Consider the following 24,986-nt stretch of genomic DNA (forward strand, 5'->3'; position numbering starts at 1 on the left):
TCCCAACAGGAGTGAGAATAAAAGTGGAAAATTCTACATAAATTGTTACACCATTTTAAACAACGCTAATTATTCTCAGCCTTATCTAATATAAATAACTATATTCACGCAATATTGAATTTAAACATGACAGATGCAAAACAAAGTATAAAAAAAAATAAAACATGCAAAGTTTGTGTGTTTAGAATTTAGAACATTTTAACCTAATTTTCAGAAACGACAATCAGTGGGTTGCGGGATTATTTAGTTTTTACATTTGAAAATACTTACTTTATAGAATTTTCTGTTATTTTTTGTATGTTGCTATAAGCATACCTGGGAACTCTCCTGGTCAACACCTGAATCCCCCTTGTTGCGGGAGCGGGGTCTTGACACGCCCTGCACCCCGCCCATTTCCCCTTAAAATGGGGGTGTTTCCCCTGATATCAGCGGGAACGCTCCACTAACATCAGCGGGAATGCCCCGATGTCATCTGAACTGCCCACTGATGTCATCAGGACTGCCCACTGACATCATGGGACTGCCCATCGAGGGCAGTGTTGGCCGTGTACCGCAAGGTAGCCGGAGCTCAGAAGTTCCCAGGTATGGCTATGAGTTCACTTTCTAGCAACCAATAGGAGTCCAAATACAATAGGGGGTGTGGCTTATGGAAAGTTTTTTTTTTTTTTAAGTGTTATATGGGCCATGTACTAAACCACCCAAAAAAAGGAAAATTGGTTAAAAAGAGCAATGTAAAGAAATGCCACTGTGAATTAATATGTTTTGGAACTTTGTCATGTTTTAAAACAGAATTGTGCCAGGCAATAGCAAATGGAGAATAAAAAAAGAAAAAATATTCAGATTTTTTATTTTTATTATTTGGGTTTGCTAACCAATTGGTAGTTTAGTATATGTCCTCTGTAACGCCTAATCTTTACCACTATCTGAGCTTGAAAAGGCCGAAACGCGAAAACACCAAAATAAGTGTTTTATTTAAAAAAAAACCTACTTTTCTGGAGAAGTGGCAGACTTCACCTCTGTCAGACAATATATATATATAAATATATGTTTTCTTTATTTTTTTAATAGTGTTCAATGCAATGTGCATCTTAAAAAATCAAAATGTGCACTTTCTTCACTCCTGTATTTGCATAACCTTTGTTTTTTAATTTTTTTTAACAAAGCGTGAAGCCATGCAAAAAAAAAAATTATAATTAAAAAAATTCTACCTATTAGAAATTCTATCTTTAAGACATGGGGTTAGATAATGTGTTAACAGTTTTTTTTGCAAGTGAAAATGTGTAAACATATCATCTCTGTTTTGTTCCTATAACATCCAATTTCTAACCTAAATTATGTGTGCAGAAAAAAAAAAAAAAAAAATTAAAAAATATAAATAGCTGTGAATGGATGAGTCACTTTTTGGACACCTTTTTGTTCCGTAACGTATAAATATTTTCATTTCTAAAATTTCCTAACCCACGTGCTGCAAAGATACAGTTTCTCTTTATTACTAGAATTCACAGGTAAAATAGAAATTCTATTTTTTTGTTGTTGTTGCCATAGTGATTAACGCTATTAACTTTTCTTTGCAAACAAGGCCATGTGACAACCCCGAAAAAAAAAAAAAAAGAATAATTCTAAATCCGCTTGATACCGTCGATTTAGTCGAACAGGCAAATATGGCGTGAAGATACATCGACTGTCCACATCTCTTCACATCGGTCAACTTCTTCAACACCCGTCAAGGTGCAAACCAGCTTTGCTTGTCCTGGAGTCTTCCCGTGTGATGAATCTGAAAAGCTGCATCGACAATCCATGGTTTGCATTACAAATTTCCCTGCGTAAGCAAACATTTCAACCAATATGTCAGCGGCGTTTGATAAAGATCAATTATCATAAGGAAAAAACATCGATAAACGCTTCTTCGTAGAGCACAGCTTTTAGCGCTATTTAATATATTTACCTAAACTGCCAATAAATTGTGGGGTTTTTTTTGGTTTATCAATACAGTGGGATTGTTTAAAAGATATTTGAGATGAAAGCAATGGAGTTTATTAGTATACGAGGCAGCACATGTTTAATAAATGGCTTTTTTCAGTAGAACTTACTTCTTTTTTCTCATAATGACCAACTAGATTCAACCAATGGGGAAAAGCAATGTGACGAGGAGAAATAAGCCAAAGAAGAGGGATTAATGGGTTTTCTTTTTTGTTCATCTTATAACTATAATAAATATAATTCCAATCTTGTTACAACGGAATATATTTTGTAAGGAACCAAATCTATTGATGTATCGAAGGTCCATGTTCTAAATCTACTGGTGGACTTGGTCAACCACTGAGAGCGTCAACTGGTTCTAACATCAAGTTACTATTTGTCTGGGCTTAGAAATGGTTGGGAATTGGAGGACTTCAATTAGAGACACGTTTAAACCATTCCTTTTTGGAACATGATGGGTAACAGAAGAGGAACCGTTAATGGAGCCGATACTTACAGTGTGTCTTCATGTCAATAAATGCACAAATAAGATGGACAGGCCGATATTCAATAAAATGACCATGCAGATCATGATGATGTCGGGTCTCTGGAAAAAATGGAGAAAAAAAAACAAAACAAAAATAAATGGGAGCAGATGTTGTTGCTATAGTTACAATATAAATAGGCCTGTTGTGGAACCTCATCTCCCATGATGTTCTTGTCGGCCAAAGTTTTGTAGGGCATCGTAAAACTTGCAAATCCCAGACAGCTGGATTGCTGCTTCTTTGCTACCCATGGATAAACATGGCAATAAATAAACTAATATTTGACATGCTGCTTTTAGCTCCTCCCATGCCCAGCCAGATGCCATCTTTGCATTGGCCAGTCTTTCCACTTCCTGTCCTAGCCCCGCCTTCACGGTATTTGTCTCGCTCCGCCACCACGTGAAATAGAGATTGGGGAGCTCAACGAGGAAAAGACACGGGGTGTTCTCAGAGAGGGACACTCAAGAAATGTATACCAAGATGATGTATGGCTCTTATACTTACCAAGAAAAAGACCAAATTCCGTTAATACGCTAAGACAGAGTCATTTAATGAGGAAATGCAATTATATTAAATTATGTCTTAAAGTATAAGAGAGAGGCAGTTTAACAGAACAAAGTATGTGGAACTATAGGGGTTATGCTAAGAAGTGCCGATGTGACCTATTTAAACGTTCCGCTGAATACTATTAGTACTTATTCTCAATATTAAATGCTTTTTCCCAGTAAAAATATGCCGATTCCGGGACTTAAGAAGCTGATCACTCGAATTCATACCGTACGCTACATCTCTATGAATCTGCATTATACTGGTTTTATAAGATTTTAGAGAATATATAGAAAAACTAAAACCTGAAAAGCGGAAAAATGATTTCCAATTTCGTTCAATTTTCTATATTTTTTTTTTAAATTTGTTTCTATGTATATATTTTTATCCTTCATTTTCATTACTAGAGAAATAAATGATATTGTATTAGTGTATCGTCTGGGTCAGCTTTTTCATTACATTAATGTGCATGATACTTGAAACTATTTAGGTCAATGGTAAATCCCGTGCTCGCCTTCTGCATGAATATTCTTTGTCTCGGAGAGAATGCAGACAAATGTCCTTCGTTGACCTTTATTAGCATATGTCGTAGTCTTGAAAATGTTCTGCAAGTCATCTACATTAATGTGTGCAGAAGCACTGGACATTAGTCTCAGCGCCGTTATGTGGAAATAATCCATTATTTATCAGTCTGGTGGATAGAGGGTGTATCGGATCACCTAAATTTTAAGGTTACATTGGTCTTTCTCCATGCTAGGCCTCACTGTCTTCCATAGTACCATATTTAGTGCTTCTGTGTTAGAGAGATCTAAATGGACTTGGTTTATTCACTAAATATTAGGTAGCTGAAATGAAGAACATATCGGCGTCGACTCCAATCCGAACCCTCTGTACAATCTCTGCTGGAGAACCTTCAGTATTTCCACGTTATTTCTCCATTTGCCATTTTGCTTTGGTTGGGGACTCAACTCAAGAGAAACCCAACTGCAACTATGTTCCGCTTGGAACTCCCTCTGGTTCCGGAATTCAACTCAACCTTCATTGGCCTTTGCCTTGAGCTTGGCGGGGTCTCTTGAGAAGGAACCCCACCGAGATGTGAGTTGGCCTAGGTATTGTCTATGTATATATTTTACAACCAAGAGCTAGAAAATGTTTTTTGACTGAACGGACAATAACGGTGGAAGAACCACTTTCCTTGATAGGTTCAATTCGTCAAACTAGGTTGCTCAGGTTAATTTACTCAGTGTTGTTAGATTATTCCGGGTGAGGACACAGAGCCAAAAAAATAATTAAACTTGCTTCTGTTAGTGCGTTAATAATATATATGTTTACATCACAATACAGTCATCTCAACAGAGAACAATTTCCGTTTAGGCTTTACCATGGAAACTATGTTACGGGAGTTAAGCGTCTAATGAAATGTATTCTATTAGTTATGGAGCTACGAAGTAGACGGACATTTCATAGAAGTCTTTTTAGTGTCAACCTTTGGGTTGCTGATCGAGTAAATTAGTTTTTGTTGTAGAATATCACTGATTTAGATATTATCTAATCGTAATCATAATGTAACGTGGGGAATCACGCCGGTTATTTTCAAGTAAAACAATATTATGATAATTCTCACCTCTTTAACCTCGTCATGCGTATTTGTTACCGATGCAGCCTGGGATCCCTTTTTAACTAGACTCTTAGCTTCAGGTTTTGTCATTGCTTTAGACTCCGACTTAAGTCCGGCCTTTGGTTCAGATTTTTGGGGAGCTGCTTTTGGCACAGCTTTAGTGTCTGGTTTAAGTGCAGGTGCCTTCTGTACAATTCTTGGTTCCGTTTTCTGGATTGTCTTAGGCTCAGGCTTCTGGACTGTCTTGGTCTCATAAACCCTTTCTCTTTTCATTTCTATGTTAAGATCATTTCTAGAATCAGCCTTTGAGACTGTTTTGGTCTGAGGCTTCTCCATATACGTATCAGGCTTGAGGTCTTTGATAGGTTCAGCTTTCATAAGGGGCTCCACCATGGTCTTCCTTTCTTGGCCATATTGGGAAGACGGTAGCGTTTCTTTGACAGGTTCTTTCAGGTCTGGAGTTAAGACCTTAGGCGACAATTGAGGTGACGGGAATGCTTCTCTCTCCTCGTGGTCCAGCGGAGGAGTCACTGGCGAGGTCCGTACAGCATAACTATGATAGCCCTTATGAAACTCCACATCGGTATCTGATAGTTTGTCATATGCAGGAGGCATTCTGTTACTCGGCTTCGATGTACTATAAGCCGGAAAGCCAGTGTTACCCTGTGTGACATTCGACGGGGTAGCAGCCCTACTTCCACCACGGCTCTGTTCTCCATTCCAGTTGCTGGGGGTCAACAACCTCTCTTTCTTTGAGCTCTGCTTAAATCTTTTTGCATCTGTTGGCGCTTCGGCAGAGGCCGGAGACGGCGTTCGCACCGGAGACATATCGCGGGGAGACGGCTGTTTATCATGAAGTTGAGGGCTCTCCGGGGGAGTTGGAGGTGGTTCCTTATTAGCTGAAGCCGCTGGTTCTTTTTGCTCCATTTGTTCTGCATTTTCTATGATCTCCTGAAGCAGCTTCCTCTTGATATACTCGGGTCCTACAGGCAATAACAATGCAAGAAGATAAGTGATCAGCATGGTCTTAACATTGAACAATGTCTGAAAATGGATTGTTTAACAGTTTTATTCATTCATGGTAGACAACGTACTTTCATATGCATTCATTGTTACCCTTGGCATTGTGGACATGGTGCATGTTACGTTATTACAGGATATACATTAAAAAAATATTTTCTTGGCTATATTTTCTTGACCTTCCACGGATTACACATTTCTTCTCTTATGTTACACTTTCAAAGCACTTTGGAGGGGGAAAAAAGCCCTTTATGCTTCTGTTCACAAAATTATAGCTGTGAAGAAGATCAATGACAGATAAAAAGGATATCTTGTAGGAAAATGCATTAAAAATGTTTGTTTGTGAAGCCGCGTAAACCCCGATCCGAAAAATGATCTTGGCAATTGTACAATTAAGAACCTGTTGTCTTTGTGGTCAAATCTTAAGGTGCTAAAAACACACATTAAAAGTTTGCTCTTTTTTTAATAGGTGATTAGAAGATGATAAATAATAAAAGGAGAGACGCTTTAGTTAAAATGTTGATTTTGTAACAAATTGGCTCAAAGGTTTATTGGAGTAGGTAAAAAATTATGGACTCTCGCAGTTGTGTGATGATCAATAAAAAAAAAAGTTGAGGTTGGTGGCCAAATGGATGAAGAATGAATGTATAGTTATATAGTAATGGCAGAAAGGACATTTTTAATCAATTTTACTTATTAATTCTTGAGATTTACTGCTTTCATTTGGACGTATACGACTGGTAGGTATGTGGATATACCATTGGTGCTAGTCGCCTTGGGCACGTGGACGCAAAACCCTACGTCAACTTTACAAACTCAATTATAAGAGATTTACCCAGAGCCAAGTCTGCTTTTATGAGATTTTTGGTCCTCTATATTTCAGGGACAGAAGAAAAATTTAAGGGAAAAAGTAAAGAAATTAAGGAATTTGAGAGAGTTGAGAAGTTTTTCTAAGAACATGGAGTCTTCTCCTTAACCTTTTGAGGATAAATTAACTCTACATGACGGGGGGGTGCACAACAACCAGCTAGGATATCCAAAAACCTCAAGACAGCTAAAAAAAAAAGACTTTGGTTAAAAAGACACAGCTCCCAGACCTTAAAGGATAATAAGGTAGGGGACATATAGGTTGTGTCAATACTTTGACTCAGGGGTTTCATGATCTAACCAGAGTTTCTGGTCTTGTAGAAAGTCATTGTCTTGCGTATAAAGGAAGATCTTCCAAAGAAAACCTTGGAACATCTGTAGCCTGGAAGACGCATTTTTTATTTATTTTTTATTTATTTTGTATTTATTTCTTATTGTATGCATTACCAGGCTGGTGAAAGTCTGGAGAAAGTTCCCTGGCCATTGTCCTCGCGATGCCGGACTCATTGTTAGCCGCCTGCGCAGCCTGCTCTGCCCCTTCGGCTTTGGCTTTTGCGTGAGTCGTCCTGTGGAAAAGAGAGACACGTAATAAAAAAAAAATGAATTAATTTTTTTAGCTTTCTGTCCATCACATCGATAAATAAAATATAGAGATATTGAAATTTTAGTATGTTTGGTGAGATATTTTTTTTAAGGGAATGTAAACACGCATGGGATAGGCCGAGACCAACGACTGATTAAGGTTTGGGTCTTTACGGCTCTATATATAAATGTTTTCTGGCTTTATCGAGAACAGCGCCTTCTCAGCAGAAAATAAAGTAATCGACACAGCGTTCTGAGCGGTGACTGTAACATATAGCGCGTTAGATTGAACAGGACAATACGACGAACGAGACAAATAATAACTAAATAGATAGAAACAAGATCGATGGATCCGTGTGAATTACACAGTTAGAAAGATTAAGTCAACCTTAAAATTAAAAGATTTTGGTTCTTCGGTCTGGGGGTGAATGAGTAAACGTCTATTTTTAAACCCATTTTGAATTTAGTTTTTTTTTCAGAGGCGTATAGAAAGCCTAAGACCGCGAAGAGAAAGGTAGCAGACCGGATTCCCGTGGGAAATGTATTGTAATTCGCTATACAGCGGGATTCGAGATCCCGAGCCGGGGCTTGAGTGATGAATGTTTCAATCCGTGCCAGCCATGTTGGACGATAAGGCCTTGATTTAAAGGGCGATGAAAAATCTTTAGGTTAGACAAAAACTTGGCAGTTTAGTTGAAAACAATTTTTTTTTCACGGACCTAAATAGCCATACTTATAAATTAAAAACCACTCCTGGTAGACAGAATCTGAAAAATTATCCCTACACCTGCAAAAGCAGAAAAATGTGTCGCCTCTCTAACCCCAACACAACGCGGTTTTCCAGTGTTGGAACACTCTCATCACTCCTGTGTTCCAATGGCCCTTTATCACTCTCATCACTCCTGTGTTCCAATGGCCCTTTATCACTCTCATCACTCCTGTGTTCCAATGGGCCTTTATTACTCCCATCACTCCTGTGTTCCAATGGCCCTTTATCACTCCCATCACTCCTGTGTTCCAATGGCCCTTTATCACTCCCATCACTCCTGTGTTCCAATGGCCCTTTATCACTCCCATCACTCCTGTGTTCCAATGGCCCTTTATCACTCCCATCACTCCTGCGTTCCAATGGCCCTTTATCACTCCCATCACTCCTGTGTTCCAATGGCCCTTTATCACTCCCATCACTCCTGTGTTCCAATGGCCCTTTATCACTCCCATCACTCCTGTGTTCCAATGGCCCTTTATCACTCCCATCACTCCTGTGTTCCAATGGCCCTTTATCACTCCCATCACTCCTGTGTTCCAATGGCCCTTTATCACTCCCATCACTCCTATGTTCCAATGGCACGTTGTGTTCGCTGATCCAACTTTAAGTTTAAAAGGATAATTGATGGTTAGAAAACCCTTTTGCGATTATGTTAGAGCCAGAAATTCCCTTGTTTTCCATGAAAACAGCCGAGTGACCCCAAACCTTTGATTGGTTGAGTAAATATATAAATGCCTTTGCTGTTATACGATTTAAACACCAAGGAGGGTAGTCTCGGGTCAAACCGAAATTTCTACCAGTCCGTAGATTTTTACTGAAATATTAAAAATCACATAAAAAAATAATATTCTACAGATCCGTCAAGATGTGTAAGAACTAGAAGTGGAGAATTATGATTGATCGCTTCCGTATTAGCCTGCCAATGTTTTCTTTTATTAAAGAGCTTCGCTTTTAGTAACTTCCTAATGTAATCTGTCACGTAGATGCCTTGCCAAGTCCTAATCATTTCTGCGGCCCCTATTTAATTAAAATTCTCCGCTGAAAACCGAATGAAAACAACCGACAACAAGAATCAAAGCCAAAGAATCCTACGGAGAGTAATTATAGCGATAAGCGGCAGAATTTCTTTCTTGTCTCTCTGGTCATACTGCGGCCGTACCCCATACCGGTTCAGTCAAATAATTCCTTCAGCATGGGAAACAAAGTCCCCTGTGTAGAGGAGGCCCGGATCTGGCTTCATACAGTCGGTGGAATTCATTATTTTAAGGGATGTTCTCCATTAAAAGTAAATGTGCGTTGGATGAATCTATTTCTGTAGGACACCATTATGGGCTCTTACTTAATTTTTGGGGTGGTTTATTGCTAGTTTTCCAGGAAATAAAACTGTCCTGGTGGCGGCCATTATCCACCACAAGCTCCACCCCATCTCCACTGCATAAACAAATACATTGATGTCCCTGTTTGACGGGTGGGGGAATGTGATGTCCATGCCATGCATTTAGCTTGGATGCTGTTCTAGACCCATGCCTTCCAACTGTCCCACATTGCCTGGGACAGTCCCAATTTTGCCACTGTATCCCGCCGAGCTCTAGAGAGGTAGAGCGTAGCGGGACAGAGGGATTCAGGACTGTGCCTCTGGTTCTGCCACCACCAGACTAGCCAGCCTAGGCCAGAATAAGCTGTTGGCCCAAAGGGCAGGAACCCGAATGCTGAGAAGAACGTATGTTCCTCAGCATGCATCAGACCTTCTTTCATGTGGGGCATTGGTCATCAAGCTGGGAACCTAATGAAATGTTAAGCCAACAGCCCAAAATCTTTTTGCTTTAGAAAGGGGGCGTTGGTGAGAACTCACCATACAGCTCATCAAGGAGTCTTCACATTTCCGCTATTGAGTTAGGGCCGGACTAGGGATGACTGGGGATGATGTCATATGGAGGCGAGGAGCCTCCATATAATGTATGTTTTATATTCCTACAGTGCGCAGCCATATGTAAGTATGGAAAGCTATAGGATTCATGGGGAGCCAAGTTTTAAGCGACTGTTTGCATTGCATGTTAGGGGACGTCTGTTGGGTTTTCTGCTCTTCACGGACCTGCCATTCACCCAGAACACAGGTAGAAATAGAGAAAAAGGAAGATACAGATGGATAATTTTAAATGTCTCAGCGCCTGTCCATGGTTCTTGCTAATGGAGCTTCTAGTGGAATCTAAAACAGATCACAATTTCTGTTTTAGATTCTCAGGACACACGGGGCAGTTATCAGGTCTGGTTGAACCGCTGCTCCCATGAGCCCCTTGGCCGCTTCCCTTATAGAATTTTGCCATTGGCTACGGTCTAGAGGAAAGAGGTCAGTGGTTTTGGAAAATTACAGCACTGCGGGGGGTGATGGTTTAACGGCACTAATAGACTAAACCTTTGCTAATCTCGTCAGCTGACGGGCTGTTTTCCAGGCATTATTCAACCACCAGCACTCAGAAATGTTTGGCATTGGGTCAGACAGCTTACGCTGATAAGGCATTGTAAATAAGAACAACTGCCCTCGGTGGGGAGGCGACAATCGTTAATCCAGGGTGGGCAGCGTAAAGTCCAAGAGCCAGAGGTGGCCCAGTCGGATAGTCCTCAAAGCCATTTGGGGTCATCTAGAGTTACGTTGCTAAAATATGCACCCCGTCCAAATTACTTTCCTACCACCCAATTTTAAATGGCGTGATGTGAATGTTAGGGGGTGTGGTTAGAGGTGTGGTGGGGGTGTGGTTAGAGGTGTGGTGGTGGGTGGGGCTTTGCAAAGGCTTTTAACAAAGAACAGAAGGGAAATTAGGAGGAGAAAAGTTAGAACAAGAAGCCACAATCTAAAACTAGATGGTCAAAGGCTTAGATGAAACTTTTACTATCCTGGGAGGGTGGTAGATAAATGGAACTCAGCAGAAGTGGTAGAGGGTAATACAGTGAGGGTATTAAACATGCGCGGGATAGACATACGGCTCCGTAATCTAAGACGAGACCAACGACTAGACGAGGGCCGAATGGGGCCGATCTGCCGGTGGATTCTGTTTTCGCTCCTTTTCTATCATAACATGCATTTTTCTCAAAAAATATTTGTTCCCACAAAGAAAAGGACTCCAAGCGCACTTTGAGCAGACACGTCGGTGACGGATTATATTTATCATGTGTTACAGGACAATAAAGGCCATCACAAGAATCTGAAATAAACTCCCCTTCTTTTTGCAATCTTGTAACAAAGAGAATCGTCAAAGAACATCATCCCTCAAACAATACAGCGTGGAAGTGATTGTGTTCACGGCGCACGGTGCAATGAAGGGGAGAGGTGAGGAATAGCGTTAAATAAATATATGGGGGAAAAGCGCCACCCAGTGGCCAAATGTGCTAGTGATTTCTTGGTAAATAATCATGTTATATAGAACAAAAAGCTCTTAACCCTTTGAGTGCATATGCATAGAAGTGAGAAAAAACATAGGTATTTATGTAGCAAAAATCTTTTGCTACACAGAATGTGCTAGTAGATCGGCCCCCTTCGGCCCCCGTCTGGTCTGCCCCTTTTTTTCCTGCTGTAAAGACTCAAACCGTAATCAGTCGTTGGTCTCGTCTTAGATTCAGGAGCCGTATGTCTACTCCATGTGTGTTTAAATCCCCTCTCTGTATTAAAAAAGGGCAAGATTTTGCTGTGTTTATTTTGACCACTTGGCGGCGCTGTTATAGTAACACTTAGTAAATTGCACCTGCAAAATATTTATATACAATTGCTTAATATATATTAAAATGTATCGCTGTGTTTTCTTTTCCACAGTTTAATTTAGAAACATAATTTAATTTTGTTTGGCTTTCATAGAAACATAGAAAGTGACGACAGATAAAAACCAATTGGCCCATCTAGTCTGCCCTACCACATTATGTCGTGTTTTTTGGGCAGCAGATGATACCGTCATACCCAGCAAACATACTGAGCTCCTAGAACAGAGGGGTATCAGGGGAGGAAAGTGGGGCATCAGGATTTGGCCCCAAAGAGGGACTGGCCCTCCTGAAAGGGGGCACCGGGAAAGTATGAACTGCACAGATAGAAGTCACACTTCACTTGGACATTATTGAATGCCTCGGATATTTCCTGCACTTTTAAAGTATTAACACTTTTTTCAGTCAGCACAGATAAGGTTCCTTTTTATTAAGCAATCGCTTCCCCACCTGGTGCTTCATGGGTTAATTTACAGGCTTCGACGGGTTAAAATAACCATTCCTTCTGTTCCTGAAATAACAGCCCCCCCTCCTCGGCAGTCTGAGACTGAAACCGGGTAGCTGAGATATCGCTTTCACGCCACGCACGGCCTCCCAAATTTCTCAGGCCAAGTTACTTATACCCCCCCCCCCATTGCTTAGCACTGAGCAGCAGATACATTTCATAAGACGGAACGACTCCTCGAGGGACCCTGGTGGACGGTATACGTGACGTACAGACGGGTGTCCTGGTGTCAGCGCATATTTTCTGACTATATATGGGAATCCATGGCGGTGCTTTATCAGGGCCTCGGAGAATGTGACAGCTGAGAGGCAGACTTCACTGCCGTAGTCCGAGGATCGCCCAAAAGTGTAAAATCACACATTCCTCGACGCCCTATATAGCTCCTCCATCTGTCGTTCCATCCATAAAACCATGCATTGGAATTGCGCAGGCTAAGACTCGGTACTTTAATCTCCAAATATACTTTCTTTGGTCTCCGTGCACATTATTGGGGGCTTTTAGGGCTGTAGAACCCTGCGATACCCTCATACCCAGCAAACATTCTGACCTCCTAGAAAAGAGGGGCATCAATTGGAGGAAAGAAAGGCAGAGGAGTTTGGGGTCTAAAAGGTACTGGCCCTCCTAAACAGGGACACTTTTTAGACCCTCCTATGCCCTGCTTGGTAACAGGTTGTCGAGGTTGCGATCTCTGTAATTGTTTTACTTGATACCGTGCCAGCTTACCCCACACTGCCTGTCTGCACTTTTGCTCTGTCTTCGTGGCTCTGCCCCCGTAACTACCCCCCCCCACTGCTTGCGTGACTCGTGTCTTCGTATGTCACCCCTGCTAGGGCTATGTAAATGTGCATCCTTCCCTGATCTTGACCTCCTACATACAACAGTGGTGCCCCATCGGGACCCCTAAAAACACTATCCCTCCTATAGTAGGTTAGCAAAACCATCTTAACCCCTTCATACACGCTAACACCATTAGATCATTTTATTCCGCCGGAGGCTGCCACCTTAAATGTCTACTATGCTTTAACTGTCGGTTGCCATTTCTGAAACCCGACGCCGTAGCTGATTAACATTTACCAGCTCATCGACTAGCCGAGGGTCTGGATATGCCGGGGGCATTCCGAGGTGTCCAAGTGCACCCAGCAAGACCTCTCCGCGTGCCAAGCGACATACTTCAAATACGGTACATGTGGTCATCATTCGTCCTCGGCACGCTTCTTACCCTGGTGTATTGTATGGCCTGTTAACGAATCACAGTGTGCTTATTGCCCCATAACTCACCTAATGCCCAGCCCTAGCATTGCATCACACAGCGGGGCAAAATATTGATGGGTCTGGGGAATTACATTTCGTGTTATATACATCTTATTGGAGACTCCAGCTAATTTCGCACTCTTTTTGCCCACATGAAGCAAAGCAAGCAGTATTTTTTACACCAGCAGCTGTCTCCTGGCAGTGCGCATGCGCAGACTCCATATTTATGTTTATTTACATGCTCCAAGTGCACTTCTCCCCTGTAGCTGACCTGGCTGCCCTTAAAGCATACCTGCGTACCCTCGCGGGTCGAGCTGGAGGCACCAATAGGCGTGGTCTACTGGATCGTCTACTCCCCACCCCGGTTCCACCCATTCCCACCCCTTTTCACAGCTATTATAAGCTAACTCCACCCTCACAGGGCACGCTTACCTAACCTGTGGAGAGGTAGACTTTTAGGGGTCGGTGTCCTGGTTGCTGGGGAATTATAATTTTTTCTCAGAATAATTTAAAAAAATTAAAAATGACATCACGGCTCATCTAATGAGGAAATAATAAAGTGACGTAAGTTGGCAGCCAATGAAGTGAAAGGTATGGGCAGACACTGCCACCTCATCCCTGGAGAATTAAGGTCTGGTAGTCGGTTACATGAGCCTCCGAGGCTCTTTGGGGGGGTACAGGGTGCCACCTTGTCTCTGATATGATATGGTTTGTTTTCCATAATGAGCTATGATGTCAATGTTGGACATTCATGTTTAAATCACCTGTGACAGCAACTGACCCCATACTGTGCACACCAATGGACATTGGCCTTCAAACCCTACAGTTACCCTAAACTAACACACAAGACCATCAGAATTAGGCGACTCGCATGTCCATAATAAATGTTGCTTCATAGCAAAGTCAGCATTTTGGTGTCGTCTACATGTCACGGATTTATAAGCGGACCTCCACGAGAGCGCCGGGGAAGAGACTGCAGCTAAGGATCTTGACACAATGCGGGAGAAAGTCAGAATTACACCGGCCCTCTCTATTTTTGGAGCAATGTATCTGCCTGTGATATCTGATATATATCCCTCTATGGCCAAGAACCATCAATTCATCAGATGTCGAATGTCTGGGTTGCTGGCAAGTGTCGGAGAAGGACAGTTGCTGCCAACTGCAGCATTATAAATCTTCCACATGTCTTCTCCTACCCCGGTACCGGTAAATGGAACATTTCTAAATTGTGCATTATAACTCATTTTGCCCTATTTTCCTACTCTATCCTGAATAGTCCCATGGTTGACCTCTGACCATCGCATGAGCGGACAGACCAAGTAGCCAGAAATATATCTTGCTCTTTTGAGGTTCTGGATCTTGGCTGCTACCATTGGCCCCCTCTACGCAGGGCGCATGTTCAAGCATTTACTCGTTTGTATTCTAGTCCGATTTTTGGCACCTGCATTAGTCCCTGATTCTTCAAGGAGTCCGTGTCTCGCCGTAGGTTGTGACCTGGATGATATGGCAGCTTGTCTAATGTTTTGGATCTAATGACTCTCCTAGTCTGAGAGAGGGAGAGATCCGGACTCTGTGTGCCCAAGTGTTTCAAGATAACTTTGAGATCAGGGGAGGGGTGACAGGGGCAATTGTGGACTGCTCTAATCTGCCCCCCAAGTGTCCTTCCTTATGGTGGGTCAGTCCCTCTTTGGGCCCTAAATCCCCATCCTTTCCTCTCCTGATTCCTCTCCTTTTATGAAATATTTTAAAATATTTTATCATTTTATATTTGTTACATACCTAACAAAATATATATATAGCTTCTGGATTCTATTGCAAACCTTCCACCTTTTTGGGGTGGAACATGTCAAATAAGAAATACACATTTTCTACACCCCTCAATGAACATTTAGTTCAGGAACAAGTGGCTTCGGCGAAAATCTATTGGAAAATGGGCAAATTTTTTTGAATGAATTGGCCATAAATGATGGTCGGTTGGGTCGTATGAATTTTTTTGGGGGGGATGATTCAAGTCATATTACAAGGTGAATTTTACACAAAAAGACTATCTTATGTATGGCACATTGGGGAAATGCCCAACGGGTTGGTGACCAATAGGGCCAAATACTTTGCGTTTCGCGGTATGCGGCCACCAGCTGGATATGAATGGCCACACTCTGCGAGAACGTAAACACATCATGTGCCAGGGACACTTAGTCATCCCCGGCCAGGCTCTGACTGCCGTCCTATAGAGATAAGTCCAAAAGTCAGAACATCCCTCCTTGTAATAGATGAGATTATTTTCCATCTCACATACATTTGTGTTTCCCAGTGATGACCTTGGTTGTACTTGGATTGGGTTCCTATTGTACGTTCCCCGCTACTTGAAGTAGAATTCCTAATATGTTCTAGTTTATCTCCTGTGCTTCAAAGTTTATGTTGGCTCCCGTTCACCCAGCACCGCTTACAGTTATAATAACAAGTAACAAAACACGACCTGGTCTTCATCAGCCTTCAGAATAGCGTGTTCTGCTCGGATCGAGAGAGCATCAATCTTCTATCTCTGGAAGAATTTCTTTACAAAGGAAACCTTTTGCGGCTTTACAAACACAATGTACCCTGATCGAGTCTATAGACTCTTTGTTGGGATTTGAGAGCAACGTGAACACCTCATAACCGCTGCTGGCTCAACATTGTAACTACTCTGTACCTCCACACAAGGACCTCAGGACACACGCTCCATCCTTATCCTCTAGAACACAATGTCCTTTTGGATCTCTGTGAGGTGCCGACAGAAGTAAATTTGCATGTTTAGTTCAAATGGATTTGCTCAGAGGGAAGAGGAGCAAGTGCGTCGTGTTTAACCCCTTAAGGACAATGGGTTGTCCTTAAACCCATTAAAAACAATGCATTGTGAGCCCGTACATGTACGGGCTTTGTCATGAAGGGGTTTTAAAGAGATATTGTCACGTTCTGGATTCTCTACCATTCTAATTCTTATTCCTATGTCCAGTTGTTAGCGCGCTGTTTGAATTATCGGTTGTATTAGATGCAGGACTGGATCTCTTGCTGGTATATCACACGATTAAAGTGACGATCTCCACCCAGATATTCAGAATAATTAATAACCTTACAGAGGAGCTGCACTATTGTCTATGCGTGTGGGGTAGCTACAACTTCAGACTTACCAACGGTCCCAGTTTTCATGGGACAGTTCTGATTTTTGGGCATTTTCCCAGGATCCTAGGCCAGTTGGGAAGATCCTCTGACCTAAGTCAATGGTGGCTCATCGGGCAAGGTTGGTGGGTGGCCACACCTCCAGCCCTGCCCACTTCTGGGTTAGTCCCACCCCTTTCCAATGTTGGCCCCATCTTTTGCCACCCTCCCCAACATAAAGTGTTCTGATTAGGAGACCTGAAATGGTGCAGGGTACATAACGTCCCATTTCAAGCTGAGAGATGGCTTCCAATGCCCACCTTCACCAAAGGACCATGGGAAATGTTGAATAAAGTAGCATTAAATGGCCTGGCTATGTCTTTGGAGGGTGACAAAATTGGAAAATATGGAGAAATTCTGGATAATCTGGATAAATTGAAAACATTAAATAAAAATAATAACATACCCAACATATTACCTTCCAATCTGAATTCAATTATTACTTGAGATGCAACATTTTAGAACAAGAACAAGATGGGCATTTCTCCCCAAAAATAACGGTAGGCTGAAAACCTAGAACATCTACACATTAGTAATATACAAGACAAAGCGGGTATGGAAATGTAATATACTGTGTATCTAACAGGGATCCAAGGTAACGTTACGCAGGTTTAGGAACAGAACGGAAACATAAGGGGGAATCCCTGTCGTATAACGCTTACATTTCCAAGCTGTGAGGTCAGTCTGCAGGCTGGAAAATGCCAAAGCAAAAAGACATCTTTGCTTCCTTTAAAAGGGAACCTATAATTAGAATTCAATTTATCACGAAACAAGTGCTTCAAAAAAATATTTGGCTATTTAGGGCTGAAACTTTACAGCAGCCTAGCGTGAAACCAAATGAATGTGATGAAGGACCTACGACAAATTCATATATATGTGTTAACGTGATTTGGATTCTCAGCGGAGGCTGCGGGCGAGCCAGTTCGTTGGGTTAGACTTGTGTTCTGCACATGGGGTATTATTGAGGCTCTGAGCCAAATGAAAGATCCCACCTCACCGAGATGGTTTCCAAGATGAAACCCAAAGACGTATTATTTCACCCAACCTTTCTGGTTATTGTTTAACACAAAAATGGAACTGCCCACAGAAGATGACCCTCTTAAATTTGTGAGTTTGGTGGACCAATATTCAAAGAGTAAGACAGAGGGTCATGTAAGCTTTGGAGACCTCAAAGATCTCCGTGTAGAAGAGACCTCTGTCACCGGTTATAATTTCTATGAGTAGTGTATTCATAAACTATTTTGTCGTTTATTGGCTTCGTAGGAGAACCTAAGTAGAAAAGCTAAAATGATGAGATTGTTCTTTACCTGGAAGCTGCGATCTCTGATTTTTGCCGCGCGATTGCTGCCGCCCTCTGTGCTCCTTCGATGCTTCTGTCAACTTTCTGCCTAATCTTGGTACTCTTAAGGGGTATCACCCGTTTCTTCATTCCTTTAATTAAAACATTGTTCCTATACTTTCCTTCTTCCTTCCGTCCATCTGGAAATGTCGTACAGCCATATCCATGCCGTAGATTGTCCAGCCATTCTCCCTCGTACTTTAACCCGCTTGAACGTTCGCTGATTCCAAACCCTGACCTCTTGTCGTTCTTCCATTCTCCCATGTAGACCTCTGTGGTTGTGGCATCGATATCGGACTCGACCGGTGGGAATTCTTCGGATTCCGTCCCATCGCCAAAACTCACCGTTGAGTTGGCGTCGCTCGCTGCTGAACTCACCCCGCTTTCACTCTTCAAGAAGCTTAGCTTGCTTCTTTGAGATGAAAGAGATGTTTTCGAATCTGATTTTCTCAGCTTGCCCAGCAGAGAACCTCTTCTAAATAGACCTTTCTTCTTCCCCTTGAGTGACTCAAGGTCGGAATAGAGAGAGAGGGCAAACCCTCCTCGAGTAATTGTCGGTGCCACAATATTATCTGGAGACATGGAGATGGTATCATGTTGCAGCAGAGTTCCATTGCTGTGTTCGCTACGAAGTGAGGTTAACGAAGTACGCAGAGGTGATCGAACCACAGCGGCCATTCCGTAAGGTACACTTTGACGAACTCCATACCCGTGGCGCATGCCATTTGTGAACTGCCCCTGGAAGGTTCCTAAGGAGAAAACAAACACAGTATTAATTCATCCATAGCCTGAATTTTATGTTTCTCAATGACCTTTTATCAGATTAAAGAATATCTCAGAAGCAGACATCAAAGAGACCACAAATGTGAGGGCCTCGATTGGCCGTTCTTGGTTTCATAACATTTGAACATCCCGGTTGATGCAATTCAAAACTCCTAAGGACCATTATTACATTGGGTTGACCCATTTAGCGAGTCTCTACAACACATTTTTGTTATAGATTATTAAAGGGTTAATATTTTAAGAATCTCAGTGTGAGCACATTTAGACAGATCCCAGGGCTGATGATGAGTGGCATTAAGGGGACCGGTGACAACAAATTCTTCTTTCACCGGGCTGTTCCGTACTTATCAATGACGCATTCTTCACAATTTACCTCTTAATCATAAACCCCTAATTTTTTGTTGATAAAATCTGTCCAATGCAATTTTCAGAAGGAATTCTGGTTTGCAAAGGGTTAAGCACCCATTAGGTCATAGCACGCATATTTCGGGTATATCTCAGACTTTGCAGACGCTTATTCATTGTTTGTATACGTTGTTACACACCATGTCTGAGCGTCTGGTTCTCCTAATGATTTAGATTAGAGCTTTCCTCGCTTGGTGAAAACAAAATATATTTTCAATGAACCCAACTGGACGATTGTACCATTTATCTCCATTCCTTCCCATATTACATTCCACAGGCATTCAAATGATCTGTTGTAGATATTTGTTTTAATATTATTCTAAGAATTTCTGGTACTGCTAGAGATACTTTAAGAATTTTGACAAAATTGTGTATTTTAAAAATGTTTGCTTAATTTGGCCTTCTCCGGCTCAAAGATCACTAACTAGGAAAGGCAAGAACCAGCCAGATCAGCTGATAGATCCAATGAAAGGCCAGTATTACTTATCAATATTATCAATTGGAAATCAAAACATGGGTCACACCCTCCATGGCCACCATCTTCACTGAGGATCCATGAGCTCCATGACTATAGTGTATGGTCTCCATACTGTAAACGCTCCATCTGTGGAGATTAGAGATCTAAAGCGACAGAAAGAGATCTCCATACTGTAAACGCTCCATTTGTGGAGATTAGAGATCTCACTTGTAAGTGGCCCACTGGTTGGTGGCTCACCAGATCTGCCCCCTGTTTTAGCGGCGTTGGCCTACCACATAATACTTCTGCTGAGAGACTTTTGCTGGCAAGATTACGTGTCCGCTATCGGTTTTTGGCCAGACTGGAGTGGTCAGGGAAGAAGACTTTGCATATCTCAAAAAGTCCTCTAAGTTATCTCAAAATTCCAAGGGGGACTTAAAATAACTTTGGCTTCTATGAAAGATCGTTTCAACGAGGTGGAGAATACTCATGACTTCTAACAACAGTTCACCCAAGAGAAATATGTCTACCGATGAACAAAAAGGTTCTCCTAGTGTTTAAAGGGACATTAAAGGGTTTAATTCTTGTAATAAAAACTTATATAAAATATGTTTTGTTTTTAAAAATTGCTAAATAATTATAAACTTCTACAACAAAATATTATTTAGTTAGTTTTTGGAACTTTGTTACTTAAAAGCACAGGCGTAATCGAGAGCAGGAACCGCAGAAGGCATTCTCCATGGGGTTCCTTATTAGACAATGGTCATCAAGCCAGTCTTCGATGACCAACTTTGCCTCAGGGTTCATGTATACCTCTACTGAAAGATAACAGGGTAATCCATAACTTCCGGCCCACGAGGAGCGGTTGGAGATCCCCTAACCTAACATATCTTCATTTTTTTCTCCATAACTGGAATTTTCCAGTGCTTATTACCTTCTTGTAACAGGTAAATCTAGGTTGACACGTCCTCTAGTGCTCCAGACCAACTATATTGTTGTGTCCCTCATAATAACACAGAACAGAATTCATATGATATGAACGAGCCAACGCATAATACCCAACTTGTAGGATTTTCGGAGAACTGATGGATTGAGAAAACCATTGAGGTATTTAATTTTTCGGTTAGTTGAAGCTTAAAGCCAAAAAATATTCAAAAATTAGCTTTTAACAGAAAAATATGTAGCAGAAGCTCATGTATAAATATACTTGTGTGAGATTTCATGCCAGCTTGAGCTGATGGACAGGAAGCATACTTAAGTATGCTTCCTGCATTAGTAGAAGAGGTCAGGGGAGGAGCTAAATAAAAAAAAAATGCCAAAATGGAGTTCGATGTGCGTCTACTAATGTCTGGATCTAGTGTGTTGCTTGATAATAGATTTGAGCATAACTATTACAGGGCTGACTCAAAGTGTTAATACCCTTTGGCAATGTCAGACAAGACAGAAAACATATTAGACTAATGCATTGTGGGATACCTACCAACTTCCATAACATTCCAGTAATAGCTGCAAACAGTCTTTAATTAAGCAGAATTATGTCGTCACCTTAACCCACTTATCTTATGAGCATGTGCACCTGTTGGAGAGAACGGTCCTAACACGTTAAATGGCAATAAAGGCCATTTAAGTGGCTATTGGGTTTTTTTATGGATTTTGTAATTATGCTGGATATTGGAAACGCTCGCCATATAAAATAAGATTTTTTTAAATCAAATGGTATTTGGCTCACTACTGATGCCTTTTTTTCGTCACAATCATTGAAGGCGAGAGATGAGGGTCTCAAGAACCGGAGTCCATCAGAAAAGGAGGAGATAAAACTGTTTTTGTGAGATAACGTAGGTCAGAGGTCAGCTGCTGAGCTGCTCTTGGAGAATAATAATCATGCGCAGAAACCCCAGCGGTGAAGATACCAAGGACCTTCCTCGTTTGATCCCAGCCATTAATTATATAAATATCAACGTGCTACTGTGTTTGGGGGCTAAAACGTCACGTTTCCATGTGCCTCTCGGGCAACAAACATAATATTTAATTTAGCCTGAAAAGTCCAGCCAGTAATCGATACCCACAATGGGGAGGACAATCTATATGTGACTATGTGCATTGTCCAAAGACCTCATTTACAGAGAGGGGTTACATTACTCAAGCGCATAAAGGATCCAGTCATGTAACTGTCATCTGTGAAATTGCAAGTAACACATGCTTCAGAAAGTGTCCCTTTACCTAACTATAAACGACCTTCAAAAATGTTTAATTTTATGACCACAGTGGCTAGCGATTCAACATTCAGACTGTTAAGCAGACAAACAAACGGGCATGTGGACTTATTGACGGTAAAAGCCCCCAAAGTTGAGAGTTGGTCTCAGAAAACTGGAGCTGATTTGACCTCCTTGGGTTAAATTGAGTTAATCTCTTATTGAATACGGGCCTAGTCCATGACTCATCAAGGATACTGACGTGGGCGACAAAGGACAAACCTAACGGAATTGAATCGGGATGGCAGGAGCCGCTTACCGATTACATGATCAGATTTTTCAAGTCAACAAATTAAGAAAAAAGGAAAAAAAAAACATATTTCTGGCCAAAACTGCAGAGATTTAGGCAGAAATAACTGAAATTACAATGAGTAGGGGGTGACCCAGCGACGGAACATCTCCAAAGGGGGCAAGACTTTAAATCTAATATTGTTATTCAAATTCTTATCTAAACATTGAGACGTAAAATAAAAAAAACAACTTAAAGGATCAATCTCAACTTGAAGGGTAAAATGAGCAGATTTTTTTAAATTTGGGAGCTTTTTTGAATGTTTTATTTGGTTTCTACAAATTACGAGTAAAAAAAAGCAGAAGATATACACTGTATTTGATGGAATTATAAAAAATATATATATTTCTCTGAGAAGTAGAAATACAATTGAATCAATTCTTTTTCACATTAAATTTGATGTAATTTTGAAAATATTTGGCCGGAAATGCTTTTTTAAAGCAGGAGACATATTGATCACCCTACACAAGAGGGTCTAATGTCTCTCTTTACCCACTATTTAGAATGGGTGGATTATATAAAATGTAAATTGTTTTATTATTTTCTTTTTTTATTTTAATATTGAAAATATAATTTTATGCAATGTACTATTTCCATGCAACAATTTCATTGAGAAGGTTCAAATTTTCAGCCAAAAAATGAAATATTCATTTTTCAATATTTTGGGGCGCGCCACCTTGCAGTTACAGTACGTAACCGTCTCCCCTAAACTGCATTGTAAAAAACTAAAAAAAATACTAAAAAAGGTAGAAGGTTTTTGGAGCCTTTGTGATTTTGCGCCATATATTTGGAGATATAACATGCATGTTATTAAATCAAATTTTATTATTTTTTTTTATCCCGTAATTTAATAAATTATCTAAAATGCGTAACATTATATTTTTGTTTATGTTACTTGTTTATTATCAGTATAATAATGTTAGAGATGGACAGACGCAGGATTTCACATAAATCGAATCATAAAAAGATCAATAAAATCAATAAAATAAATAATAAATTAGATTGAGTGATCAATGTTCCTTCATTATTTACTTTTTCACCCTAAAAAGCCTTGAACTGTTTTTAAATAATCTTATGCTTATATAAAACATTAGGTTTTATGACTATTTTACTGTAAGGAGCGTTACTCTTATCTCCCCAGTCCTTAAGAATTAAATCTTCCTTATGACTGGAGAAAAATAATAGCTATGACATCATCAGTTATCAAGAGATTGTTGTAAATTCCTTAATATGTTGATCTTTTAAAGCCTGATATCAACAGTTGATCCGGTGACACCCTTTGTCACCACTTAATGTAAAAGCTTTCTTGGGGATAACACGTAGGTAGAAAATCCCATTCATTAAGTCTTTTAAAAAACCAAAATGCTGGCAGATCGGCCCCCATTGGCCCCATCTAGTCGCCCATCTTTCCTGCTCTAAAGACTCAAACCTTAATCAGTTGTTGGTCTCGTCTTAGATTCAGGAGCTGTATGCCTATCCCATGCATGTTTAAATCCCCTCACTGTATTACCCTCTACCACGTCTGCTGGGAGGCTGTTCCACTTATCTACCACCCTCTCAGCAACGTAAATCTTCCTTCCGTTCCATCCAAGACTCTGGCCCTCTAGTTTGAGATTATGACCTCTTGTTCTAACATTTCTCCTCGTTTTACTATGTAGCTGCCGCTATACTCCTAGCACACATAGATAACTTCTATAAACTCTAATAGAGAAGTCTCTAGACCAACAGACAGGTGATCGAGAATGTTTTCAGGAAATTACTATCTAGAACCCATAAATTTAGTATCTGCAGATATATAATCACAGAAAAAGAATGCGGCAGCAGATAAGAACGGAATGGCTCGTCATCATCATCATCATCATCTCATGTTCTCTTGTAAGAACCTTGGACGTTGAGTCCGGTTGATATAAAGGGTATTCATTTTGATATCCGCCTTACCTCCATCGGCGTAGGTTTCGGTGCCATATCCATCTTGCAAGCCATTGTTCCACGTTCCTTCGTACTTTGCCCCGCTGCTGGTGCTCTGTCTTATTCCATATCTTCCCTTGAATCCATGAGTCCACTCGCCTTTGTACACCCAACGTCCTTTGGTTTCGATCCCCAGACCATGTCTTTTACCTTGAGACCAGTATCCTTCATAAGTATTGCCGCTTGGCCACGTGTAAATCCCGACCACCTCGAACCCGTAATTCCATGATCCAGAGTACTCTCCCTGACCTTTTGGGCCGGTGCAGATACCATGTCCGTGGGCTTTACCGCCTTCCCAACCGCCACAGTACGCGCCGCCATCATCGAAATCAAATCTCCCTCCGCTCATGCTACCGGCAGATTCCTTTCTAAACCCCTGGTGTTAACGTGAAAAGAAAAGAAAAAAAAAAAAAGATCCACTTAAATAAATAAATAAAAGAAAAAAAAACAAAACAGTCCTGTGTCGTCGTAAAAAATAAAAAAAAAATAATCCAAATTCTCTATATTTTTTGAGAATTTTTGTTGAAATTTTTTTTCGGAAGAAGAAAAAAAAAATATTTTTTTCTAATTAATTTCAGAATTTAAAACTTAAAAAAGTTCCAAAAATAATAAAATCCAAATTGGTTCTTTTTTTTTTTTTTTTGTTCTTTTCTAATTGAAAATGTTGCGGGACTCAGAAGTGGCTTAATCATTTAAAAATCCAGCAGTCGCTTCTTCTACGGAAACAGCTGACCAACTCAAAGGGTTAATTTCGGTGTACTCGTTCAGTTGAGGTTGTATGAAAGCTTGAAGGGGGTTAATTCTTTCCGTAGTCCATCCGAACATTATGTAATTCTTCTTTTTCATGATATCGCGCAGGTCATTGTGAATATTAACCCTTTCTTTTTCT

The 24,986-nt window shown here is 40.8% G+C and overlaps 1 protein-coding gene across 2 annotated transcripts; it reads right to left on the reverse strand.

Moving 5' to 3' along the window:
* Window positions 1–235: 235 nt before the first annotated feature.
* Window positions 236–24,536, reverse strand: JPH2 (junctophilin 2). 2 transcript variants are annotated; one of them, XM_053452987.1, is made up of 6 exons: window positions 24,068–24,536; window positions 17,912–18,692; window positions 7,003–7,121; window positions 4,675–5,651; window positions 2,477–2,566; window positions 236–1,782 (listed from the first exon to the last, which is right to left on the reverse strand). In XM_053452987.1, the coding sequence occupies exons 1-5, from the start codon at window positions 24,444–24,446 to the stop codon at window positions 2,486–2,488; spliced, it is 2,337 nt and encodes a 778-aa protein (XP_053308962.1). In that variant the 5' UTR covers window positions 24,447–24,536; the 3' UTR covers window positions 236–1,782; window positions 2,477–2,485. The 2 variants fall into 2 exon arrangements, with proteins under 2 accessions (XP_053308962.1, XP_053308961.1); XM_053452986.1 differs by having other exon boundaries at window positions 236–1,819; window positions 24,068–24,535.
* Between the last annotated feature and the right edge of the window lie 450 nt (window positions 24,537–24,986).

Source organism: Spea bombifrons, chromosome 13, assembly GCF_027358695.1.
Source record: "Spea bombifrons isolate aSpeBom1 chromosome 13, aSpeBom1.2.pri, whole genome shotgun sequence".
In the NCBI taxonomy this organism is placed as follows: domain Eukaryota; kingdom Metazoa; phylum Chordata; class Amphibia; order Anura; family Pelobatidae; genus Spea; species Spea bombifrons.